Source organism: Pongo abelii, chromosome 2 (genome assembly GCF_028885655.2).
Source record: "Pongo abelii isolate AG06213 chromosome 2, NHGRI_mPonAbe1-v2.0_pri, whole genome shotgun sequence".
Taxonomy (NCBI): Eukaryota; Metazoa; Chordata; class Mammalia; order Primates; family Hominidae; genus Pongo; species Pongo abelii.
Window position 1 is genome coordinate 120,766,178 of NC_085928.1, and position 26,440 is coordinate 120,792,617.

General features: G+C 36.1%; 1 protein-coding gene across 2 annotated transcripts in view; it reads right to left on the bottom strand.

The window, feature by feature from the left end:
- The window catches only part of PDCD6IP (programmed cell death 6 interacting protein), a 70,970-nt gene that overhangs the window by 21,600 nt on the left and 22,930 nt on the right, over positions 1-26,440 (bottom strand). Inside the window, 9 exon segments of one of the 2 annotated variants that reach the window (NM_001132133.1) lie at positions 1,163-1,332; positions 2,538-2,649; positions 4,691-4,868; positions 8,081-8,204; positions 10,191-10,413; positions 17,507-17,623; positions 19,911-20,011; positions 21,153-21,306; positions 24,426-24,553. In NM_001132133.1, coding sequence (NP_001125605.1) covers positions 1,163-1,332; positions 2,538-2,649; positions 4,691-4,868; positions 8,081-8,204; positions 10,191-10,413; positions 17,507-17,623; positions 19,911-20,011; positions 21,153-21,306; positions 24,426-24,553 — 1,307 coding nt within the window. 2 annotated transcript variants of the gene reach the window in all.

The following is a 26,440-nucleotide window of genomic DNA, read 5'->3' on the forward strand; positions in this document are numbered from 1 at the left end:
CCTTCTGTCACGAGAAATCAGGAGTAAAAGCTGTCTTTGCAGACCCTCTGTACCTCGGATAACTCTCTAGACACAGCCACTACTCAGCCCTTCTCCGATCCTACACGTTTACTTTTTCTGCCTATCCACTCTTCTCATAATGTGCCAATCTCTTAAGAAGCATCTGAAGAGAACTACTCCAAATTACTGAAATTTAAGTACTTCATCTAAATCCTAGTAACATACTTCCTATACTTTCCCTGTGACATTTTTAAACTTCTTCCCTATGTTACAGTCATCCTTGTACATGACTAATATTCCACAATGGATCATAAATTGAGGGTAAAGCCTGTGTATAATTTGTATCTTAATTTTCCAATGTACCTACCATAGTGCCTTACACAGAGCAGATATCCAGTAGGTCTTGGAATAAATATATGAAATATATAAAATGCTTCTATGGAAAGACAAATAAGGAACAAAACTCATACTTTTCAGAACTTACTATCCCAGGAAATTCACTTTTTTCAAGAAGTTTTCAGCAGTATTTCTTGCCCTTTGGCTTGTTTTCCTGTGCAGAGATTTGGGACCTCTATCTTTTCCTACTAACTTACCCTACCTCCCCGTGATAGGTCATTAAATTATACTTGCACTTTCTCTTCTTTTAGGACTTTCCAAATCAGATGCCCTGCTATTCAATTTTCTCTTTCCTGTCATCAGTAGAAATACCATGATGGTGCTATCCATTTATTAACATGCACGCCTTGTCAATCTTCCTGTCAAAGGTAGTCCCGGTGAAACAAGGTGGAAGGGAGTATAGAATAATGTAAGAAATAAAGAATTTGTGTATCTGGCCATACCCAGTCCTTTCATTTCAGGAAATTTCTGTACTTCCAAGCTTCTCCCTTTTATAAAACCCAAATTAAATACTGTTGACCTATGAAGTATCTAAAATTTAGTTCAAAAAAGGGCATTCAATAAATGGAAGTTACTATTACAGGATAGTTAATATTAGTATAATTACCTATTACACAGTCTATATACTACTTTAAATATAACAACTCCAATTTATTTCTGCATTTTTTTAAAGATGACAATAAGAAATTGGCAGTTCATTATATAAAATGGCTTGAATGTGGTTTTCTTAAGCAGATGACAACCCACACGAAAGTGCCCTTCTTACCTCACTGCCCTGCATGGTCTTTGCTGGATTAGCAGAAGGGATGGCAGCATTCAGCTCAGGCTCTGGCTTACACAAAAGCACGATGGTGTCACGATGAGACTGGTAACATTCTTTCACTTGTCCATCTGCCTGCACAGCTTTATCTAAAACTGTTCTGAAGTTGGTTCCCTCTGGGAGAAAATAAAAGTTTGCAGAGCACAGAAGTGATTCTAACAGCAACGTTTATGGGCTGGTTATATGTTGAGTTCTAGTCTCCAACTTTACTTATCTTCCCCTTCTACAGACCCCAATTCACTTAATAATAAAAACAGCTCCTTACAGTCTTTGCGTTCTCGCTTTTGGAAAGATGACAAAATCACTTATAAAATCAAAAGCATAGCCATACCTTAAAATACATTTGGTGGTTACTATCTGCCAAATAAAAGCTAATTAATATTAATCTTTTCCTATAACTCATGAATGTAGGAAGAAATCATTCTCTCCAAAAATTGGTCCATTTATTTTAAAAGTATTCCTCTCTCAAAAGAGCAATGTGACTTAAAAAAAAAAAAAAAAAAGATTTTTAGAAAAATCTCAATAATATACAAACTTTTTACAAAGATAAATAAAACTAATCTCCAGCCACCATGACGACAGCATTTACCTCAGTAAGCACAAAATCTTAATAATCAAAGTCTTAAGAAGCATAAATTTGTCCTTAAAATAACTTAAAGCTCTTTTTTTTTTTTACCACCCAGGATTCACTACTAAATGAAAAAAAAATTACAAAGCCATAAATGTAATATGCTCTCATTCATGTTTTTAAAATATGTGCAGGGGCCAGGCATGGTGATTCAAGCCTGTAATCTCATCACTTTGGGAAGTGGAGGCAGGTGGATCACTTGAGCCCAGGAGTTCAAGACAAGCCAGGGGCAACATGGTAAAACCTCATCTCTGCAAAAAATACAAAAATTAGCCGGGCATGGTAGCACATGTCTACAGTGTCAACTACTCAGGAGGCTGAGGTAGAAGGATTGCCTGAGCCCTGGAGGTTGGGGCTGCAGCGAGCTGTGATCCTGCCACTGCACTCCAGCCTGAGTGACAGAACGAGACCTTGTCTCAAAAAAAATAAATAAAATAAAATATGCACAGAGTTTGGAATAGAAAATGAAAGTTGGAGGATCATTTTAACTTTTCACTTTATACCCTTCTTAAAAATCTGTACTTCTGACAATTGGCAGATTACTTCTGTGAACTTTCTTAATCTTTACACTAAAACTTAGGAAAAACAGTTTGGGTAAAAACGAATTTACAACTGAGCCTAATTTAATCAAGCAAAGATGTGGGTCGAAATTGGGAATTTATTCAAACGAAGGTCATTTATACACATTTTTACCTGCTCTTAAAGGCTTATACAGTTCATTGGATGGTGTCCTTTGCCAGCGTTCCTTAAATTTTGCTCTTAAATCATTATCGGTTGCTTCTTCTTCATCCAGCAACCTTAATGACTTTAAAAGGAAGCAAAAAGAACCCTGAAATGTCATTTCTGGTATAAAAACTTTAATACATTTAATAAATGTTCATACACAATATAAGTGAGAATTTGGTGAGATGGGAATACTAGGTTAGAATATAAATCGACTTTTTTCTTGCAGACATCTAAGTTATAATGCATTTAACAAAAAGTCTTATAAATTTAATGGTGAATTAGCTATCACCTTTCTCAGTAAAAAAAAAAAAAAAAAAAAAAAAAGGAAGACTAAATAAGAGACTATTTACATCCATATATCAATTTAAAGAAAGTTTTAAGATTAAAATAAATAAATAGAAGCCATAAACAAAACAAAGGGGAAAACTGATTACACTAAAAAATAAGATTTAGACTTTCATTCCAATACAACAAACAGAAAATTATGTTTAATATATTTTTAAATGCCTTTTTAATGCATAGATAAGATGACAGGATAGTAGGGGGCCAGAAACACAAGGAAATACTAATCCACCAGTAGACACAGTGCTAGCACCAACAATATATGACAATCCCTGATAGCTTAGGACAAAGAATAGCAAACTTGTGTCAAACACCACAGAGTAAATATTTAAGGTTTTGTGGGCCACAGTCTATGGTACATAGAATTCTTCTTTTTTGACAATGCTCTAAAAAAGATAAAAATTATCCTTAACTAGTGAACCATACAAAAGTAGGCCACAAGCCAGCATTGGCCCACCATCCATAGTTCACCAGCTGTGTAGTTCACTATTGACTTGGATTGTGAATTTAGAACATGAAAAGTCAACAAGAAACATAGGTAGGGACAATAAAAGGTGAGAGGTCAGATCAAAAGCACTCTCCACCCTCAAACTGGTATACTTCCAAATAGGTGATTCTCAGTGGATGAATTTTTAAAACAGAAAACTACCCTACAGAAGAAAACATGCCTTTCTGGACCTTGGCTCTAAAGAAAAAAGAAAAAAAAAAAGAAGTATTATCTGAGATTCCTGATCAAAACCCTGAACTTGGGACTAGAAACCACACTATCTGTGTGACACAAAGTCTTCAGATAAATTACTACTATAATTAAAAGATTATAAAAGAAAGGAAAAAACCTCTTAAGTTTGAGGAGGTGCCAGGTATATAATGCATTTTTATGGCAGAAGCAAACACAAATTCTTTCTAGAATTCACCTTAAACCCAGATCTCAATGAATTCCCACAAATAAGTACAGGAAATATGAATGCAATTAAAACTCACTGAACACTAAATGCAATTCAGTATTCTGTACTGGATCTTGGAACAGAATGAGGAACACTGGTGGAATAACTGGTAAAATCTGAGTAATAATACTGTACCAATGTCAATTTCCTAGTTTTAACAAATATGCCATGACCGCATAAGATTTTAACTTTCAGGGAAGCTAGGTGAAAAATATACAGGAACTTTCCACACTAAATTTGCAAAGTCTCTGTAAATCTGAAACTATTTTTTAAAGTTTTAAAAAACTAACAAAAAAACTGAACACAAGAGAAAACAAGCCACCATAAGCAAGAATCAGCAAAAATTACAAATCATAGAATCAAACCCACAAAAACTACAGATATTGGAATTATAAGATAAATAATATAAAATAAATATATTTAATATATTTTAAGAAATTAGGGATAAATTAAAGGGTTTAACCTTCCAGGTTAAGACAAATTAAATTAAAAAGAAAAATCTTGCTACATGCTATGTATAAAATAAATCAATAATTACAAAGACTGAACAGTTTGTATGACAGTTGATTTCTCACAGTATACTAGTTTTACACAGTGGTCATTTGAGTTTCATTAATGTGTACTTACTTACCCTTAAGATAAGAATGAAACCTATTCTCACTCAACCAGAATTTCTCTTATGCTAAAGAGAAGGCTCTGGGCCACAGTAAATTCACCAAAGTGATGAATACTAACTACACTGCACTAGAATGAGGAAGTCTCCAGTCCCAGTCCCTGCTGGACATCAAGGGATCACAGTGTTTATACTTGAAAAGCAAATCTTATAAAACATACCTCATCTAGGATTTCTCTATTTCGTTGCAGTAATTCAGGCAGTTCTTTAATCAACTGATCAACAGTCTGGATGCCTCCCTGTTCAATCACAGATCTGGATTTAGTCAATATAGACTGAGGTACAGTGTCTCCAGACACATCTTCAATTGCTGCTGGAAGATTAAGGGAAGCTAGCACCCTGAAAAAATGAGATACTATGTTATATTGAAGTCTAAAACAATTTAACTCATCAATATTTCCTTTATTTAATTTAATCTTCTATAACCAAATCAACGGCAACGGAGTTAGCACCCAGAAAAACTGGATAAGCCCTATCAATGAAAAGCAAAGCAAAGATTAACAGAAAAACAAAAAAAAATCAGTGATTGATAAAATTAAACCAAAATCATTAAAAAATGAAGTTCACAATTCAGAATTAAAAGCCAAAAAATAGGCTAGAGAAGTGGCTCACACCTGTAATCCCAGCACTCTGGGAGGCCAAGACGGGCGGATCACCTGAGGTCAGGAATTCGAGACCAGCCTGGCCAACATGGTGAAACCCCATCTCTACTAAAAATACAAAAATTAGTCAGGCGTAGTGGTGAGTACCTATAATCCCAGCTACTTGGGAGGCTGAGGCACAAGAATCACCTGAAGCCAGGAGGCGAAGGTTGCAGTGAGCCGAGATCTCACCACTGCACTCCAGCCTGGGCGACAGAGTGAGACTCTGTCTCAGAAAAAAAAAAAAAAAAAAGTCAAAAAATAAGAAAAACTATGACTGCATTAAAATATATTAGGTATCGTTGGCTTACAGTTCAAACTTCTGTCAGTCTAAGTAATTAAAAGTCAAAAATTCCATCCTAAAAAAGCAGTCTTTTATACTTTTGATTGTTACAGCATCTCTAACAAGTCAGAAACAATACACAAAATAGTTATTTTTTTCTTTTTTGCTCTCTTTCAACAGAATCAATAGTTATAATTTCACATCATCTAGGCAAAATGTCAACAGAAAATAGATTATCTAAGTATTCATTACAGAATCTTCATCTGTTCTCAGTTTTGTAGCACAATAACAATTCCTCAGTTATTTCAGTTACATGATGGGGAAGGGAGGTACATATCCCTACCTACTATAAAAAGGCAAATGAAATGATGTAATACAATGAACTCCTCAGAAAATAAGCTCTGTAAAATCTCAGACTGCCTGTTTATCATATGCTAGAGTAAACTTACATTCCTTTCTTGTTAGAGAAAAATGATGATAAAACCCATGCATTAATCAAAACTAAAAACATGAAAAGGCAAGCCAACTACAAGAGAAATACAGTTGGCCCTTGAACAACACAGATTTGAACCACATGTACATGTGGACTTTCACCTCTTTCACCTCTGCCACCTGTAAGACAGCAAGACCAACCCTCCTTCCTCCTCTTCCTCAGCCTACTCAAACTTGAAACAGACAAGGACGAAGACCTTTATGATGATCCATTCCCATTTAATCATAGTAAATATATTTTCTCTTCCTTATGATTTTCTTAATAGCATTTTTTCTCTAGCTTATTTATTATAACAATATACTATATAATACATATACAAAATATGTGTTAATTGACTATGCTATCTGTAAGGCTTCTGGTCAACAGCAGGCTATTAGTAGTTAAGTTTTGGGCACTCGGAAGTTAAATGCAGATTTGACTATGCAGGGGGGTCAGCATCCATAACCCCACGTTGCTCAGGGTCAACTATATTCTCAATTATATGTATCTGACAAAGGACTTGCCTCCAAAATATGTAAAGAACTCTTTAAATATTAAGAAAAACTCAGTTTTAAAAACTGAGAAAAAGATTTCAATAGACATTTTACAGAAAATATATGAATGGCTAGTAAGCACATGAAAAGCTGTTCAGTATCATTAGCAATTAGGAGAACGCAAATTAAATCACAGTGAGATTCTGCTACACACACACACTAAAGTAGCTAAAACTAAAAAGACTGACATACCAAGTATTGGTGAGGATGCAGAACAACTGTATTTCTCAAACAGTGCAGATAGGATATAAAATGGAACAACCACTTTGGAAAACAACCTGGCAATTTTGTATAAAATTAAATATGCTAACCACACAACCTAACAATTCCACTCCTAAGTATTTACCCAAGAGAACTAACTAAAATATGTCCACACGAAGATTTATACATGAATGTTCACAGAAACTGAAATGTCCATTAACAGGTGAAAGAGTTAACAAACTGCTCTATAACCACAAAATGGAAAACTGCTCTATAACCATAAAATGGAATACTGCTCAGCCATAGAAAAGACTGAAACTGATACACTTAATATAGATGAATCTCAAAAACAGTGGCTAAGTGAAAAAAAGCAAAACACATTCTAACTATATACTGTACATACTGTAAGTACTGTATGTGTATATGCTAGAATGATTACATGTATTTTAAATTGTATAAAAAGTAAAACTAAACTTAAGACAGGGAGCAGATCAATAGCGGCCGGGGCCAGAAGAAGAAGGACTGGGAAAGGGGCCTGAGAGAGTTTTTTTAGGGTAACAGTAATGTTCTCTATCTTAATCATAGTGCCGGTTACATGGGTACATACATTTATCAAAACTAACTAAATGACCAAGCATGGTGGCTCATGCCTGTAATCCCAGCACTTTGGGAGGTCAAGGCAGGAGGATCACTTGAACCCAGGAGTTCAAGACCAGCCTGGGCAACAAAGTGAGATCTCGTCTCTATAAAAAAATTAAAAAAATTAGCCAGGTGTGGTGGCTTGCACCTGTGGCCTCAGCTACACAGGAGGCTGAGGCAGGAGGATCACCTGAGCCCAGAAGGTTGAGGCTGCAGTGAGCCATGTTTAGTGTTTACACCACTGCACTCCAGCCTGGTGACAATAAGACCTTCTCCCAAAAAAACAAAAAAAAATATATAAATATATATACACACACACACACACACACACACACATAATAATAATTGAACTGCGTACTTAGAATAGGTGTATTTTGTGTGTGTAAAATATACCTAAAAATTTTTTAAACCAATGAATTATTTTCTTAGTATTCAATCCATCAGAAACAAAAATTGGTTCAGAACACTAAACATACCATGTATCTGAGTTCATTTCTACTTCTCATTTCCCCCAAATAAATATCTCTTAAAATACAAATTTTTAGTCAAATATCCTCACCTTGTTTCCATAATTTCTTCCAACTATATTTGCTAGAGCTTCATAAATACAGTGTCCAACAAAAATAGTTGTTAAGTGTGTGTCTACATTTTCTATTTTACATACTATTGACATTTAGCTCTAAGCTCAGAAACTAAAATGTTCATAAACTAAAGAACAACCAAACGGAAAACTTTAGGCTCTAAAATTAAGCTCTACCTACCCATTTGCCAAAGTGGTGGCTTCTCTCATCTGAGCAATTGATCTGTTAACTAAATCGGCTTTCCTCTGATTATAGGCAGCCAAAGACTGCTGCACTGACACAGGAACCATCTTCTCAAACAGATCTAAAATTAGGAAGAGAAATTACAACAAAATGTTAAGACAAAAACCCGAACTGTAAAAGTGACTGTTTATATTTTCTTTCCAATATTCACATAGTCTATAAATATTTGATATTTAAAGATCAAAATATCAATAGTCTACTGACATTTAAAGATCAAAACTAAATCACTATTTAAAGCATAATGATAAAGAGAATTTTTAGGTCACTACCTTCATGGACAATGGCGACAATGAAGTTTCTTCTTTGAACTTAATTTTCTTTAACTTTTTCAGATATGTTCATCACTGAGTTTGAGGGATCTTCAGCGACACTGTTCATTTGTTGATTAAACTGAATGAGGGGCTGGGAGCAGTGGCTAAGACCTATAATCCCAGCACTTTGGGAGGCCGAGGCAGGTGGCTCACCTGAGGTCAGAAGTTCAAGACCAGTCTGGCCAACTCAGTGAAACCCCATCTCTACTAAAAATACAAAAATTAGCCAGTGTAATGGTAGGAGCCTGTAGTCCCAGCTACTGGGGAGGCTGAGGCAGGAGAATCGTCTGAACCCAGGAGGCGGAGGTTGCAGTGAGCCAAGATTGCGCCACTGCACCACAGCCTGGGCAACAGAGCAAGACTCAGTCTCAAAAAAAAAAAAAAAAAAAAAAATTGACTGAATGGGTCACGACAGCAGGATTCCATTTCTGGCTCCAACACTTCCTAGCTATGTGACCTTGAGGAAATTACTTAACCACTCTGTGCATCAGTATCCTCATGAAATAGGGATAATAACAGTACCCATCTCAGGGCACTTCTGAAAACTAATCAGCTAATATTTGTAAAGTGCTTAAAGAGTGCCTGGCACATGGTAAACACTTTGTGTTTGCTAAATAAATATATAATCACCCTTTCCCAGTAACAGAATATTCTCCTTGGAATCTCAGCTAGAGGCTACCATCTGTTGTATACATCTACAATATAGTAACATTTATTTATCTCATACAAATACCACTCCAGAAGTTTACATGTTTAAAGAAATAGGCCGGGCACAGTGGCTCATGCCTGTAATCCCAGCACTTTGGGAGGCCGAGGCAGGTGGATCACCTGAGGTGGGGAGTTTCAGGCCAGCCTGACCAACACGAAGAAACCCCGTCTCTACTAAAAATACAAAATTAGCTGGGCGAGGTGGCGGGCGCCTGTAGTCCCAGCTACTCGGGAGGCTGAGGCAGGAGAATCACTTGAACCCGGGAGGCAGAGGTTGCAGTGAGGGAGATAGCGCCATTGCACTCCAGCCTGGGCAACAAGAGCAAGGCTCCGTCTCAAAAAAAAAGAAAAAAAGAAAAAAAAAGAAATATTTTTGTGGTTTATATTTATATTTATTTTATTTTATTTATTTATTTATTTATTTTTGAGAAAAGATCTCACTCTGTCACCCAGGCTGGAGTATGGTGGGCACAGTCTCAGCTCACTGCAACCTCCACCTCCTGGGCTCAAACGAGCCTCCCACCTCAGCCTCCAGAGTAGCTAAAGCCACAGGCATGCACCACCATGCCAATTTTTTTTTTTTTTTTTTTTTTTTTTGGTAGAGACAGGGTTTCGCCAGTTGCGCAGGCTGGTCTCTAACTCCTGAGCTCAAGCAATCTACCCATCTCAGCCTCCCAAAGTGCTAGGATTACAGGTGTGAGCCACCACATCCGGCCATATTTGTTTATTTTTAATGGCAGCATCTTAAATAACAAATGTTACGTTAACAAAATGACAAGTGCTACAGTCTTAATCAAACACACAGTTTCAAGTCTTCTAACTATTGTATACTTTACATATGCTTTATTATTGTTTACTTTCCATCTTAACATTGCACTGACACAATATTTATTCTCATACTCATTTTAAACAACAGGAATACAAATTATATTCAAAGCATACAACAGCAATTATGTGATTTTTAGCTAGGAAAAACAGAGTAAACTAGAGAAAAATGAGATTAAAGTGTGTCTGAATAACTGACATACCAGTAAATTTCTGACTGATGGGTACATTGACTGGGGTAGATTTCACAAGTGTGGCTTTGCCAATAGGATCTAGATCTTTAAGGTCTGGAACTCGATCATGATAAATGAAGTCATTATCCTTCTTTGCTGCAGTAAGGGCACGATTGATTTTGTCAGAAAAATCCTTCACATTAACATATTCATCATAGCGAGATGCCACTGTTTTAATCAGTTCTGCTGCATGCTAAAAAGAAAAATGTCAACAACAAAAAAAAAAGAGGGAGGTGATTTTCTTTCTCTTTCCCCACCAAGTATTTAAGCATTGGTTTCAAAAAAAAATCTTTAATTTGAAGACTTGCATTTCCAGCAATGTGGCTGACAGGATTACCTGGAAATTCTCCAATCTCAAAATACCCGAAAACTGAAGGATAATACACAACAGCTATCCCTATAAACACACAGGCAAATTATCAAGATAATAAGAGAAATCCATGAGCCAATCAGTATAAACTGACATCGAAGAAAGCTGGCTGTTGGGTTCTTTCTTTCTTTCCTTCTTTTTTTTAGACAGAGTCTCACTCTGTGACGCCCAGGCTGGAGCACAGTGGCGCGATCTCGGCTCACTGTGACCTCCACCTCCCAGGTTCAAGCAATTCTCCCACTTCAGCCTTCCAAGAAGCCAGAATTACAGGCGTGCACCCCCACGCCAAGCTAATTTTTGTATGTTTTGGTAGACATTGGGTTTCATCATATTGGCCAGGCCAGTCTCCAACTCCTGATCTTAAGTGATCTGCCCAACTCAGCTTCCCAAAGTGCTGGGATTGCAGGCATGAGCCACTGTGCCCTGTCTGGCTGTTGGGTTATTACTACATCCAAAGAATTAGCAATTAAAACTTATTAAAGGCCCTCATGGAGACCTGAAACAAGGGTCTTGAAACCACACAACACAGAGAATTGAGATGCACCTCTTTCACTCCTTCACATGAAGGCAGGAACCTCAAAGGGCCTAACTCTCAGTGAAAAGGTGGATCTGAAAAAAATTATCCAACAACACAGGAAGTGAACAACATGTCAACATCAGTAAGAATTTTTTTTTTTAAGTTTGGCCTTATAAAAAAATGAACATAAGCCACATACAAATTTAGGTGGTATTAGATATAGTGACACCATATAAAATAGACAATAAGGCCAAAAGCATTATTAGGGATAAATATAATACATAATCTTTTAATATTTGCCAATTTGCCAGAAAGATGTAAAATTTCTTATATTTTGCATGTAATAGTATCTATATAAACAATTATAATGAGAAATTGATACATTTACCCATAATCAAAGTGGAAGATTTTAACATATCTGTCTCAGCAATGGCTGGACCAGATTTTTAAAAAAGTGTAAGATTATAGAAGATTTGAGCAACACAATTAACGAGTTTGGTTTACCAGACATAACACTAGACTCCACAAATAGAGAATATATTATATTCTCAGGCATATAGAAAGCTTCTACATCTATAAAATGACCAGATGAAGAGATAAGGCAAGTCTAAAACACCAAAATAACAAGAATACAAAAATGGTTTAATACTAGAAAATCTACTTATATAATTCTCCAAAATAATAAGTTAAAAAATCAAATTTCTCCATAGATGTTGAAAAAGTATTTGATAAAATTCAATATTCTTGATTTTTTAAAATCTTAGTAAAATAGAAATTATAGTTCCTTAACATGATAAAAATCTTAACCTCCAAAGCTGGTATCATGCTTAGAGAAAGATAACCAAAACAAAACAAAAGCTACCCTTCAGTGTAAACTAGGAAATGGGAAATTGCACAAATTTAAATCACTTTTAAATTTGTAAATCAAATTTGATTTGTAAATGTGGTTGAACCCTCCCCCAAAGAGCAAACACTAGTACCAGAACTGTAGGTATGCTACACACAGAGGGGGAAGAAAGGGAAGTGCTAAGGGTGCCACCCTAAGTTAAAACTACTTTAAGCAAATCTGAAAACAACAAAACAGGATGAGAAAACCTTGCCAGGTGACGGTAAAGGCAAAGCCAACTGGCCCCTATCATGCCACCAGGGAACCACGAAAAAAATGTGATGCTGAGGGGCCTCATCCCAAGAGAGCTGCTGAGAAAAAGAAGTAGACAGATTAACTAAAAAGACAAGGTTGCTAGGGGGAGCAGAAAGAGAGAACAGGAACGTAGGGAGGGAGAAGAAAGGGCATAAGCACTCAGAAAATGCCAGCAAAATATAAACCCTAAAAGTAGATGCATCAACTTGAAATGCAAAGGCTGTGAGGAATTCAGGGAAGCACAGGTACAGAGGTAGTGGGATTCTTCTTAATCCAGGGTAGCCTTTAAGAGCCAGAGAAGTGGACCTTAGGAGGGAGCCCTTAACACAATGATGCTTGTAAAGCTAACCCTGCCCATTTCCCCACACAGGAACCTCCAGCAAAATCAATCTCATTCAAACATAAGTAACTGAAAAAGCAACTCATCTCTCAATACAAAAAAACGATAAGGAAAAAACTGAAAACAAGCAGTATATCTTTCCAGTAGATAATGAAAGCTCACCAAAGAAATATTGCCGCAAAGTAGATGAAAACAGCATGCTAAAAACTAAACTAAACTAAAACACTTAAGAACACAATGACAGTACCAAAAGAACAGAGGACTGGATGGCCCAAACTAGAGTGAGTGATAGCCAAATAGCAAAAGAATATGAAACAGAAAGTGACAGAACTCACAAAAGTAAAGAAAAATCCAAATGTATTTAAGAAAGCAAGACTGAGACATTTATACAAGGAGCAAAAGGGAAAACGGACATCACAGAAATCATAGTAAAAAACATACAGAACAACAAAAAGTGAAGAAAACAACACAGAAGTTGGGAAGGAGGAGGCTGTTACAAATTAAAGATTTAGAGGGCATATCAATCAAATGCAAAGTGAGGACTTTGTGTGGATCCTGATTTGAACAAACCAAGACCCCTGAGTAAAAAATCAGGGAAAACAAAACTAGATGTGGATAATACTGGATTATGACTATTAACTACTAATTCATATTAATATTAATTTTGCTAGATTGGGATAATGACCCATCTAGCAAAATTTCTTAATTTTTTAAATTTTTGTTTTTTAATTTTTTTAAATCTTTATCTCTTAGAGACACAGGCTAAAAAACTTAAGAATGAAATGATACGTGAGATAGTTGTAAAATACTCCAAAAAAATAAGGAGGAAAGGAGAAATAACTAAAACACAAAATAGCAAAATACTGATAATCACTTAAGTTGGGTAACAGAAATTCAATGATTCATACTTTTATATATGTTTGACCATCATAGTTATACAACTACACTTTTATATATGTTTTCCATCATAGTTAAACAAAAGAAAATTCATATGAAGAAACATATGCAAGAATAGTCAGGAAAATTCAGAAAATGACAAAATTCAGGAAACAAGCAAGGACAGGCAGAAAAATTCAAAAAATGAGAGATAATACCTATCAGACATTAAAACAGTCTAAAGTATAAATAACTAAAATGATATGGAACTAGAGTATGAACAGATAAACAAGTCAATGAAACAATAAAAGCAGAAATAGATCCCAATATATACTGTGAATCTAATGTGTGATAAAGTCAGAATCTCAGATCAGTGAGGTAAACAAGGCTATTACAATAAATGGTTTGGGGACAACTTTCTAGCCATTTGGAAGACTTTAAAAACTGGATCCATATCTAGCACCACACATCAGGATAAATTCCAAGTGGATCAACAATCCAAATATGTAACAAATTACAGACGTATTTATATTTTGCTATTGGCAATCCCATTTCTATTAATTTGTTTAAGATACACCTGCTGCTATGTACGAGACTGTGCTCCCTAAATTTCGTATTTTGAATCCCTAACTCTTAATGTGATGGTATTTGAACATGGGACCTTTGGAAAATAATGGGGTTTAGATGAGGTCATGAAGGTGGAGCCTCATAGAGGATTAGTTCCCTTACAAGAAGAGACACCAGAGGGCTTCCTCTTCCTGTTCACCATATGAGGACACAGAGAGAAGGCCATCTGTAAATCTCACCAGAATATGACCATACTGGCACCCTGACCTTGGATTTCCAGGCTCCAGAACTATCAGAAAATAAATTTCTGTTGTTTAAACCACCCAGTTTATGGTGTTCTTATGGCAGCCTAAGCTAAGACACCTGCTGAAGTATAAGATAACTTGTGTACGTGATTTTTTACTGTAGCATTGTTTATAATAGTGCATCTTGGAAACATTCAAGTATCCAGCAATAGGAGACAGCAATAAACTGTAGCTTACACAGTGAAGTACAATGCAGCTCTAAGGATGGTCTCCCTATTGCTGAATTAAGATGAAGAGATCTTCAGGATACACTGTTATATGAGAAAAGAAGATACACAACACTGTATATATTAATAGCATACTACCACTTCAGTAAGAATGAGAAGTGAGAATGTCCAAAGTGTGTGTGTGTGCTGTGTATGTATATATTTGCTTCCATTTCAAAGAAAGAAAAAAAAAAACAAGAAATTAATGGAAATTAACTATGGGGCAGTGGGAATAATGGATGGAGGGAACAAGATAGAGGGAAAAAGAGGAACAGGAATTGAACTATATAACCTTATATATACCTGTTTTCCCAATTTTGAAAAATTTCAAGCCCACAAAATAATTAGCTAGGTTCAACAATTACCATTTTGCCACATTTGCTTTATCTATTCCTTTCCCATACAAACACATAATCACGTACCTTTTTTCTTTTATTGCAGCACTATCTGAAACTGAAGTTAGATGTTATGAGCCCTCATCCCTAAACACATCAGCAAGTATTCTATAAGGACAATCTCCTTAATACCTATAACCTAGTATCATAACTAAGAAAACAATACTTGTACAAAATCAGATTTACAATCTTGCTAGGTCCCTCATCAATGAGTCAAATAAATCTTTGACATGTAGTCATTCTATGTGAGTCATGTTTTTATATCTGTGTATGTGTGTGTGTGTTTCTATATCTTTTTGAAAATTGTATTTCTTCATCTTTAAAGATCCACCAAGATGACCAAGAAGATCCATCTTCTGGGGCCACATAAACTGCACTGTTCAAGAAGTGCAACTCATGAGCTGTATTAAGCTCAGGTACAATTTTTCTTGGCCCCAGAAGTGATTCCAAGCAGTAATTTTACCTTTGCTGCCATTTTATCTATTGTTTTGATTTTCCTGATTGTGATTTTATTTTCATTTCTGGTTTGCACAGGACCAATAAGTTATTTCTCTTTGCTAGTAGCCATAACTAGAAAGTTGGTTTAATAGTGTGACCTCCTAAGATCTCCGTCAGAATCATGGGGGATTATTCTCTACTGAGTGAGAAACTACAGCGAATATGGTTTATTGGTCAACTTCTTGTCTGTTCTGTTTGCCTTCTTGGGAGTGCAAATCAATTAAAAAATATTTCATGCCTACTGGAAAGAATAACTGCTCTTTGAAATATGGATCAGTGAGTGTGTTCTGTGTTAACTTTTTTTTGAGAAGGAGTGTCACTATATTGTCCAGGCTGGCCTCAAACTACTAGCTTCAAACGATCCTCCCACCTCAACCTCCCAAGTAGCTGGACTACAGGCAGGTGCCATCACACCCAACTTCTGTCTTAACTTTAACCTATAACTAAAGCTGTAAAACTAAAGCTGCAAAATCTATGTGTCTATAACTGAGGAAAAGTCTTTACCTCCCTCCCATTGTGTGAATTTGAAATAGTTTCCTTTTTCAGGGGTACTTAAAAATGAGATTAAATTTCAAAAGGAGTTCTTTCTCTGACTGATTTATTATAGAGACTAAATATGGGCTTACCTAAATCTAATAGTCCCAGAAACCAGAAAATAAAGAAACTAAACTTATAATTTAAATATGCTAGCCTTAAAAAAAAGAATCCTTCCCACAAATTCCTTGTTCAGAATCATTTGTATATATAAATCTAAGTTACTGTAATCAAAGTGAAGCCCCAGACACATCTGGATCTGACTTTTTTAAAAAGTCTTTCTCTGATTTGGTCACTGTGAAATGTTTTCCCATGAAAAGGCTAATTAATTAATCTGAACCTCCTAAACGACATTTCCATTGTTATGGTCTGAATGTGTCCCCCAAAGTTCATGTGTTCCCAATCCCAAAGTGTTGGGACGTAGGGGCATAATAAGAGGTGATTAGGTCAAGAGGGCTCTGCCCTCATGAATAGATAAATGTCATTATCACGGGAGAGGGTTAGTTATCAAGAGAGGGGCTTCACTGAGCAGTTCGGCTCCCTCTTGCTCTCTCTCACTCACTAGCACTCTCTTGCCCTTCTACATTTCACCACGGGTAACACAACACAAAGGCCCTCACCAGGTGCCAGCACCTTGATATTGGACTTCTCAGCCTTCAGAATTGTGACAAATTTCTGTTCTTTATCAATTACCCAGTCTGTGGTATTCTGCTATAATAGCACAAAATGAACCAAGACATCCATAGTATCTTCTAAAAATCAGTACATATTTAAACTTCCCTAACTCAAATGCCATAAGTCATCTTTCTATCCTCTGTCTACCAATACTCAAAACACAAACAACTCATACAAACAGCTCTTGCTCCTGCTGGCAAGTTGCCTCAGGTGCCATAATGTCACAGCAAGTTTCTGACAACCCCAATACCAACAGTATGAACACAACTGCATAGAAGGTACTCTGCTGTTCACAAGATAGATAGATAGATAGATAGATAGACAGACAGACAGATAGATAGATATATGCACACACATCTCTCCACTGTCCTTCTCAAGTTGTGGAAGTATATGCCCCAGTTTAGACAAAGAACAGGCCACAAGTTAAACACTACACATACTCCTGGAGCATGGCAATTAATTTAGAATTTTTTTTACACTAAAATAAACATGAATAAAAAAGAGAACTGAATGCAAATTTTGCATGAATTTTTCAGATAAAATATGAGACCTCAATAAACCATGCAGTAAAGTCTAAAGACAAAAACAATCTGGAGATGGCAATTAATTTAGAATTATTTTTACATTAAAATAAACATGGATAAAAAAGAGAATTGAATGCAAATTTTGCATCAATTTTTTAGATAAAATATGAGACCTCAAAAAAACATGCAGTAAAGTCTAAAGATAAAAACAATCACTTGTCGCTGCTGATAGGGGTGATGAACGGGAAACGTTTTTATGGGCAAACTTGGAAATCTCACTAGGAAAAAAAAGAGAGATCCAAGTTACTTACTTAAATATTTATTACCAAGAGACTCACCTGTAACCTTGCAATTTCTTCTCCAAATTTCTTCTGCTGTTTTGCCAGGATAGACTGATGGTACTCAGCATTGGCCTGCATGATACAGTGCTTGGCAGCCAAGACAGGGAACACCTCCTGGAAATAAAAATACTGACCAGGGGAGAGTCCAACCACACAAACCACCACAGACAACATGGGATGCAGGAAGAAAAAGGAAAAGAAGACAGAAATTAGAATCACCCCATTAATGGTTTAGAGATTAAGGTTAGTCATTAGGTGTAAACAGAGAAGACAACATGATTTTGTGTGGATTGAAATCTATGAATTAAATTTTTTTTCTTCCAATTGAAGGGGTTTTTTTTAACTGTTAACTGAAGCCAATTTAGGTTTTTACAATTCTCTTTAATTGAGCCATGAAGTCAACATTTTGTTTACAAAAAGAAAGAAAAGCATGCATTATTAGAAAGAGAAGTAGAATGGACATTCACAGAGGAACACCAAGCACAGGGCTTTAGAAGCTTTCTTATGAGCCCTTACCCAGCCTGTAGAGTTAACTAAACCATCATTACTCACATATACTAATGAAATTGCTCTATAGATGACTGTTTCATCATGTTTTAAAAAAAAGACAGTAAATTCTCATAAATTCATATCCTAAGAGGGTTCTTACTAAAGATGATTTTAGCCATATAAAAATGATTTAGTATCATAGATAACACTAATATTTCAGTATCATATACTCAAAAACATATCATAGACAAATGCACTAAGTATATGACCAGTGATAATGATAAAGTGTTATTTTGCCTATTTGTTTTGAAAATAATTCCAGTCAAAATTAATTTCAAAAGATCCAAAGACATAAAGCAGGAAAGCAATTATACTAGTAGTGGCTCTTCCAAAACGTCAAAATCTAACCTGTAACCTCACTGCTTTTAGGAAGTATATGATATTAAAAAAATCCAAGGAATTAGGCTAGACAATCACTATCTAAACAAAAAATGTAAGAGAATCAAAAACTGAATTACTACCTTGTGTGCTTTCCTGTCTCCCAGGGAATAATTTCCTACCTTCCTGGATCACTACTTGCAGACTTTTCAGTTTTATAACTAGAATATGAAAATACCTTATGAGCTTTATTAGTAAAAAGGAAAAAATAAAAGACATCTAAATTTCAAACTACACTCATGCCAGTTCTCAGGGTAAGGCTGGAGCAACTTGGTTCTGAAACAGGAGATTTTCAAGGAATACCAGGAATGCTGCAGAGGTAGCTTCCAAGTCTTTGTAGGTGACTTTCTTCTCTCCATGACAGGACTGAACTAATGGCCCAACAGGATGTAACGGAACACTGTGCAGCTGAACATGAGGTCTTTCAGATGAAAAAAACATGAGAGGAGATCCCAAGTCTCTTTTTAAGAGGAAGGCTGTTAATAACCAAGAGTCCTGGGCAAATTTCTACTAGGCTCTTGGTGTATCTTAAATCCCCAGGAATCGTCACATTAATTCCTTATTGATCATTTTCTGAGTAATAAGTACTGTTAATGCACTTATGTGCATTTTTACTTCACCCCCAAGTTGTCTGCAATTTTTTAATGTACAAAGATTCCTGAATATGACTTATAAAACAATAAATTCCCCTACCAAAAAAAATCATGTAACAGATACCATATGATGAAACTAATTCCTTGAACATTTCTGAAGGAAGTAGTTGAAACATATATTTCACTCAATCTTTAAGTTTTCTTTACTAATCATTCCATATTTACTAGTGATTTGCTTTGTCATTAACAAATGATCATCACTGAATAGTCTTTTCAATTGTCACTTCAGAAAGGTTTACATTAAAACATTATACTTCCTGTGATATGTGGTTTAAGATGGTTGCTTTTCCTTAGCTGTCCATTAGCAGCCCAATTTTTTATCCCTGTTGGCAAAACTGAATTCTAATCAAAGTATCAGATGAATTTGTTAAGTTTTCTTTTCCTTTTTTCTTTATGTCTGTTTTTGCGCTTTAAGGCTCATCTTTAAGAAAACAGGACAATAATTAAAAGTGTGAATAATCAACATGCTCAAGTAAGTATACACGCTTGTACCAAATCACCAATGATTCAGAACTACACAATGCCTTGATTTGATAAAAGTATTGAAAACAGATGGTCAACATTTTCCAGAAAGAGTTCTAGCTTGGAAAAACAAGTTTAGTAAAAGGTAAAGACAAAGGCATCCCCTAAACATAAAAGAATTGTTCATGCATCTTAAATTAAAAAAAAAAAAAAAAAAAAACTATTTCTACTATATACTTCAGATAACTCTATTAAAACTTCAAATTTCTTTATAAATTTCAACTTGCTTCTTATACATAAAAAAGTCTAAATATTTCCACATGCAAAGTAAGCAAGTGTTCATAAAAACAATAACTGACCTTGGGGAGAGTATCTTTGTATTGACACTGTTTGAAAGCATCACCAAAATAATCTGCAGCCTGATTAGCCAATTTAGCTATGATGGCATCTTTCATTTTATCTGGAATACAATATGAAGTTAACCATTACAATTAAAATAAATATGAGCTAATCTGACATGTCTCAGTATAAAAACTGAGATCACAAGTATGTACACGCATCTTAAAACATCTTTCTTGATGAAATCACATTTTCTGCACAAAATTTAGAACAGACAAAATAGATTAGTGGTTGCCAGCAGTGGGGGAAAGGGGAGTGAGGGGTGACTGCTAATGGGTACACAGCTTCTTTTTGGGATGATGGTAATGTTCTAAAATAAGATAGTGGTAATCAAAACTCTATGAATATACTAAAAATCTTATGTTGTATACTTAGAAGGGTGAACTTTAGTGTATATAAATTCTACCTCAATATAAGCTGTTATTATAAAAGTATTCCAATTCCTATTTCTTCCACATGATGACTTATCTCTTATTTTCAGTTTCAGCCCATATTACATATTCAGCCCGTATTTCAATCTCTCATGCTAACTTATATGGCTTATAAGAATTATTCTTATTCCCTCATTCCCAGGGCCAGGGACTGTGCCTGGATGACTCCTTCTTGTCATTTAGGTCTACTTTAAAGAGGACCTCCTGAAAGAAAGCCTTCTTGACTAATGAATCTAAAATTAGCCCAGCTTCCCCTACATCCCTATCCCATAACCATACCACCAGCCACTATCATATAATTCTTTCTTATTTTTTATAGCAATTATTACTGAAATCTTATAGCAATTATTTATGAAATTATCCTGTCTACTTAATTCTTGCTTATCATCTCTCCCATCACCAAAACATAAGGTTGTTTTCTAACTCCATTTATCTAGAAACTAGAACAGTGACTGGCACAGAGTAAGTACTCAATAAATATTTGCGAATAAATGTCTGACATGTTAAAAACATACATAAATACTATCCCAGAATGCAGTGTTTAAAGACAATTACTGAAGATCCATTTCATGACTTCAAACACAGCCTACATTCTTAAATGTAAATTTGTGCCACAAATTCAGAAAAGGATAGCTGAAAATTTTCCATAATTCCTGTATCAAGTTCAAGAAGGAAAGCTCGACATTGAACATATTATATTCTAATCACTTTCTTAATTTAAAAGCCTTATCACTTCTTTTCACATGCAACAAAAAGACAAATTGGAGTTACCTCTTGTGGCTTTTAAAAAAAATACTTCTTGAGCCTGTGCCAGCATAATAAGACTGAGGGTCCCAACAGTATCTGGAGATATGTCCACGGTAGGCTCTCGATTTAAGGCAGATAAAACCGTCTCTTTAATATGTAAAAAGGCACCACTAGCAAACTAAAGGGGGGAAAAAGAATTTCTTTAAAATCTATAGGAACTCAGCAAGACTTAATTTCCTACTGTTACATATAAAAGTCATTTCAAATGTTAACTCAGTGAAGAGTTAATATATTTAAATTTTTATATTATGCAAAACCAATCTAAAACATCTGACCTACAGACAATAAGGTTATCTTTCTAAAACTCTATAGCGTAACAAGAGATTTAACAAAGATTAAAAGTAAATTACAAGGAAAAACAAAGTAAACTAATGGAACAATCTGATTAAACTATTTTTAGATATACTTCCTCAAAATTAACATGAGAATAGAGGCAGGGATAAACATTAAAATATTTTTAGTACTGCAATGCTCTTGCTTTGGTCCCAAACAAATTCATCTTTCAAATAATTAAACATGCCGTAGTTAGGGGACACCCCAGATAGTACATACATCTAGTCCTCTGAGGAACAGCATTACTACCCATTGTTAGTGATTTCTGTCTGGCCTTCAGAGCTCGCTAGTGAAATGTTCCCCATCAGATTTTTCATCTCAATTATATTTTGTTAATACTAAAATAACTTTGCTTTTATGAAACAAATTATACTAAGAAAAAGAAATAAATCAGTCTGGGATTAAAAGGTGTCACGAGTTGGCCGGGTGTGGTGGCTCACGCCTGTAATCCCAGCACTTTGGAAGGGTGAGGTGGGCGGATTACCTGAGGTCAGGAGTTCAAGACCAGCCTGGCCAACATGATGAAACCCCGTCTCTACTAAAAATACAAAAATTAGCTGGGCGTGATGGCACACACTTGTAATCCCAGCTGCTCGGGAGGCTGAGGCAGGAGAATCACTTGAACCCAGGAGGCGGAGGTTGCAGTGAGCCAAGATCACACCATTGTACTCCTGCCTGGGCAACAGAGCGAGACTCCATCTCAAAAAAGAAAAATAAAAGGTGTCATGAGTTAGATAAATAGACAACACAGAGAAAACTCAAAGTCAAATGTATTAAAATGAACAGCATGTTTCTGCAGTCACTAAGTATTATAAGACCAGAGTATCTGCTAGGAATGAACAACTGAACTTGTTTAGTAAACTAGTGAATCAAAGTCTAGAACAGCAAGGTGTCTGAGTCTCTCATTTACAGATAAGGAACTGGAGGTACTAGAGAGGTTAAAGAACTTGCCCAACGGCACAAAACTTCTGAGTGGCAAGCAGCCTAGACAAGGACCTAGGTCTAATACCACCAGTTATCTTTCCATGATACCAGGTGCCCTGCTGTGAACCCTCACAGAATGGAATGTTTCTTTCATAATTCAGAATGACCTTTCTAAAATCTCATATACCAACTAACTGAGTTACAGTTAACCAAAAGCTAAATAAAATTTTACTTCGTTTTCACTACTTTATTTTATTTATTTTGAGACAGAGTCTTGCCCTTGTCGCCCAGACTAGAGTGCAATGGCATAATCTCAGCTCACTGCAACCTCCGCCTTCTGGGTTCAAGAGATTCTCCTGCCTCAGCCTCCCAAGTAGCTCAGACTACAGGCGCCCACCACCACACTCAGCTAATTTTTCTATTTTTAGTACAGACAGGGTTTCACCATGTTGCCCAGGCTGGTCTGGAACTCCTGACCTCGTGATCCGCATACCACGGCCTCCCAAAGTGCTGGGGTTACAGGTGTGAGCCACCACGCCCAGCTCGTTTTCACATTTTAAAATATTTGCCATGTATAGCCTCAAAAAGAAATAGCGTATGCATTATGTTTGTTATCTATGCCCATTCAAAACTGTAAGGCAAGCCACAATTTGGAGCATGTTGTTTGCTTAAGGTATATTTTCCTTTTACTTTCTCAGAATAGCATCACTCACCTCTTTCCTAAACATAAACAACAGGAAAAAGCAGACTACCTCTGAGACAAGCAAATTTCATGGGAGGTTTGGGGGTGAAACAGTAGAAGGACATTTGGAATTACATGAAATTTGGAATCAGAACTACTGAAACCCAAATGGACTGCTTTATTAGGACTTCAGACCTTTAGTCTCCTCATATGTACAATGGGAATGACATTATATGACATACATCACAAGGTTTATCTGAGAGTCGAATAATGTACATGAAAACACTTTGTAAATTAGAAAGTAATATAAAATGACAACAATGATTATATATATATATTACTTAACAGTAATCATTTACTGTTCTTTTAACCAAAACAAAAAAAAGCTGAATAAATAATAAACAACTGCTGGCCGGGCATGGTGGCTCACACCTGTAATCCCAGCACTTTGGGAGGCCAAGGTGGGTGGATCATGAAGTCAGGAGATCAAGACCATCCTGGCTAACACGGTGAAACCCCATCTCTACTAAAAATACAAAAAAAATTAGCCGGGCAAGGTGGTGGATGCCTGTAGTCCTAGCTACTCAGGAGGCTGAGACAGGAGAATGGCGTGAACCTGGGAGGCGGAGCTTGCAGTGAGCCGAGATTGCGCCACTGCACTCCAGCCTGGGCGACAGAGCAAGACTCCGTCTCAAAAAAAATAAATAAATTAATTAAATAAAATAAAATAAAATAAACTGCCACAAAATAATATGCCATATTAGTAAATGATCAGTACGTAAAACAGATTAGGCAACTTATGAACATTATGTGTCTGACCATATTTAAATATGACCTCTCCACAAGTCTCAAAGTTAAAATTTTATTTTCTTGCCAATTTCTTGTCTTTATTTTTGTAACAACAGTGAAATTTCAAGTGTGTCTCACTCTAAGAAAACATATGAAAATAATGTACAAATTTTTTTTAATTAGGTAATTTATTTAAAATGGATTTACCCTAAATGCCTGAGACGAAATCTCAGACATTTCATAATTTCTTCAACCAACAATTATTGAGCCTCTATTATGTGCCAGGCACTGTGCTAGGCGCTGGGTATAAAACAATGAGGAATAACAGACCTGGTCTATAGACAGTTTATCTAAGGGCTTCAAAAGTAAGAATCAATTCATTTTAAAAGTGCCTTCGTTTAAGAAAACATCTGTTGCATAAGAAGTATCTATAAACCTAAATGCAAATTATTTTCCACTTAATCCAATTTAGTGTTGATCATTATTGTAGTAACTACTTTTCCGCATACCTGGTAATGCTTAGCAGCGATTTTCAATCCTTCATCATTATCCAGGTTCTGTTCTGCTGCAATTTGGCTAGCTAAGGCTGCACAATTGAACAACACACAGCTCTTTTCATATCCTAAGCTTGCAAGAGCTGTAAAAAATTGAGAAGGAAAAATTCATCAGATTATTTTTTCTAAAGAAAACAAATGTTTCAAAGAGAAATACTATGACCTCTATCATCCCACTGACTCTCACAAAAACAAGTTTCCAGACCTGTTTTCTTGCTGTCACATGCTCCCATATTTCAAGCTGCCCTTACAGGCGTTTATTTCCACAATATTCCCATCACCTAAAACGCTAAAGAACAGTAAGTTATTCTTTCTCTCCTTCCCTTTACTTCCACATTTCTATTACAATCAAATTCAAATGTAAAAGTCATTTTCATGTCATTTCTCTCAGTTTCTTAAATTTGAATGAATTATTTCCATTTTTCCATCACCTCTCAAAATCACATTGTCCCACCACAATCAAACCAGTTCCTCATTACGACAAATCTAAGTCAATGCAATTACCTCCTAGCTGGCCTTATGCTTTACTCCCTCATGCAAATACATTTCTCAACGGGCTAGCAGATTAGCTGGGCTAAAACCCAACTCTGATAAAAAAAAAAAAAAAAAAAATCTACACACCTCGCATCCACTTAGGATAGCTCCTATTAAAAAACAAACAGAAAATAAGCACTGATGAAGATATAGACAAACTGGAACTTTCCTGTACTGTTGGCGGGAACGCAAACTCGTGGTTGGGCATGGTGGCTCACTCCTGTAATCTCAGCACTTTAGTAGGCTGAGGCAGGAGGATCTCTTGAAGCCAAGAGTTTGAGGTCAGCCTGAGCAACACAGCAAGACCCCATCTCTACAAAAAAAAAAAATTGTTTTTAAACAGCCAGGTATGGTGGTGCATGTCTATAGTCCTAGCTACTCGGAGGCAGGAGGACCACTAGAGCCCAGGAGTTCAAGGCTGCAGTGAGCTATGATCATGCCACTATATTTCAGCCTGAGCGACAGAGCGAGACCCTGTCTCAAAATAAAAAATTAAAATTAAAAAAAGTGCAACTGCTGTGGAAAACAATATGGTGGGTCCTCAAAGTATTAAAAATAGAACTGCTATTTTATCCAGCAATGCCACTTTTGGGTATACACCCCCAAAAAAATGAAAGCAGAGTCTCAAAGGGCTATACGTATGCCCATGTTCACAGCAGCATTATTCACAAAGCCAAACATGAAAGCAACCCAAGTGTCTGTGATCTGATGAATATATAAACAAAACGTGGTATATACATACAATGGAATATTAGTGAGCCTTAAACAAGAAGGAAATCATATGCTATAACACGGATGAATCTTGAGGACATTAAGCTAAATGAAATAAGTCAGTCACAAAAAGACAAATATTGTATGATTCCACTTATATGAGTTACCTAGAGTAATCAAATTCAGAGACAGAAATCAGAATGATGGTTATCAGGGATGGTGGTGGGGGGAGGGGGACTGTTGTTCAATCAGTACATTATTTCAGATTTGCTAGATGAAAAAGTTCTGGAGATGTATTTTATAACAATGTGAAATACACCCAACACTAGTGAACTGTACACTTAAAAATGATTAAGATAATAAATTTCATGTTGTGAAATTTTTTTTAAATGCAGTCTATGACTCTACTTGTACGAGGTACCTACAGTTAAATTCAGAGACTGAAAGAATGCTAGTTGCCAAGGGTTGAGGGGGGAGGGAAGAATGGGACATTATAATTGTATTTTTTCTTTTGAGACAGGGTTTCACTCTGTCACCCAGGCTGGAGTGCACTAGTGCAATCACACTCATTGCAGCCTCTACCTCTTGGGCTCAATCAATCCTCCTGCCTCAGCCTCCTGAGTAGCTGGGACTACAGGCACAGGCCACCACACCCGGCTAATTTTTGTATCTTTTGTAGAGACAGGGACTCACTATGTTGCCTAGGCTGGTCTTGAACTCGTTGG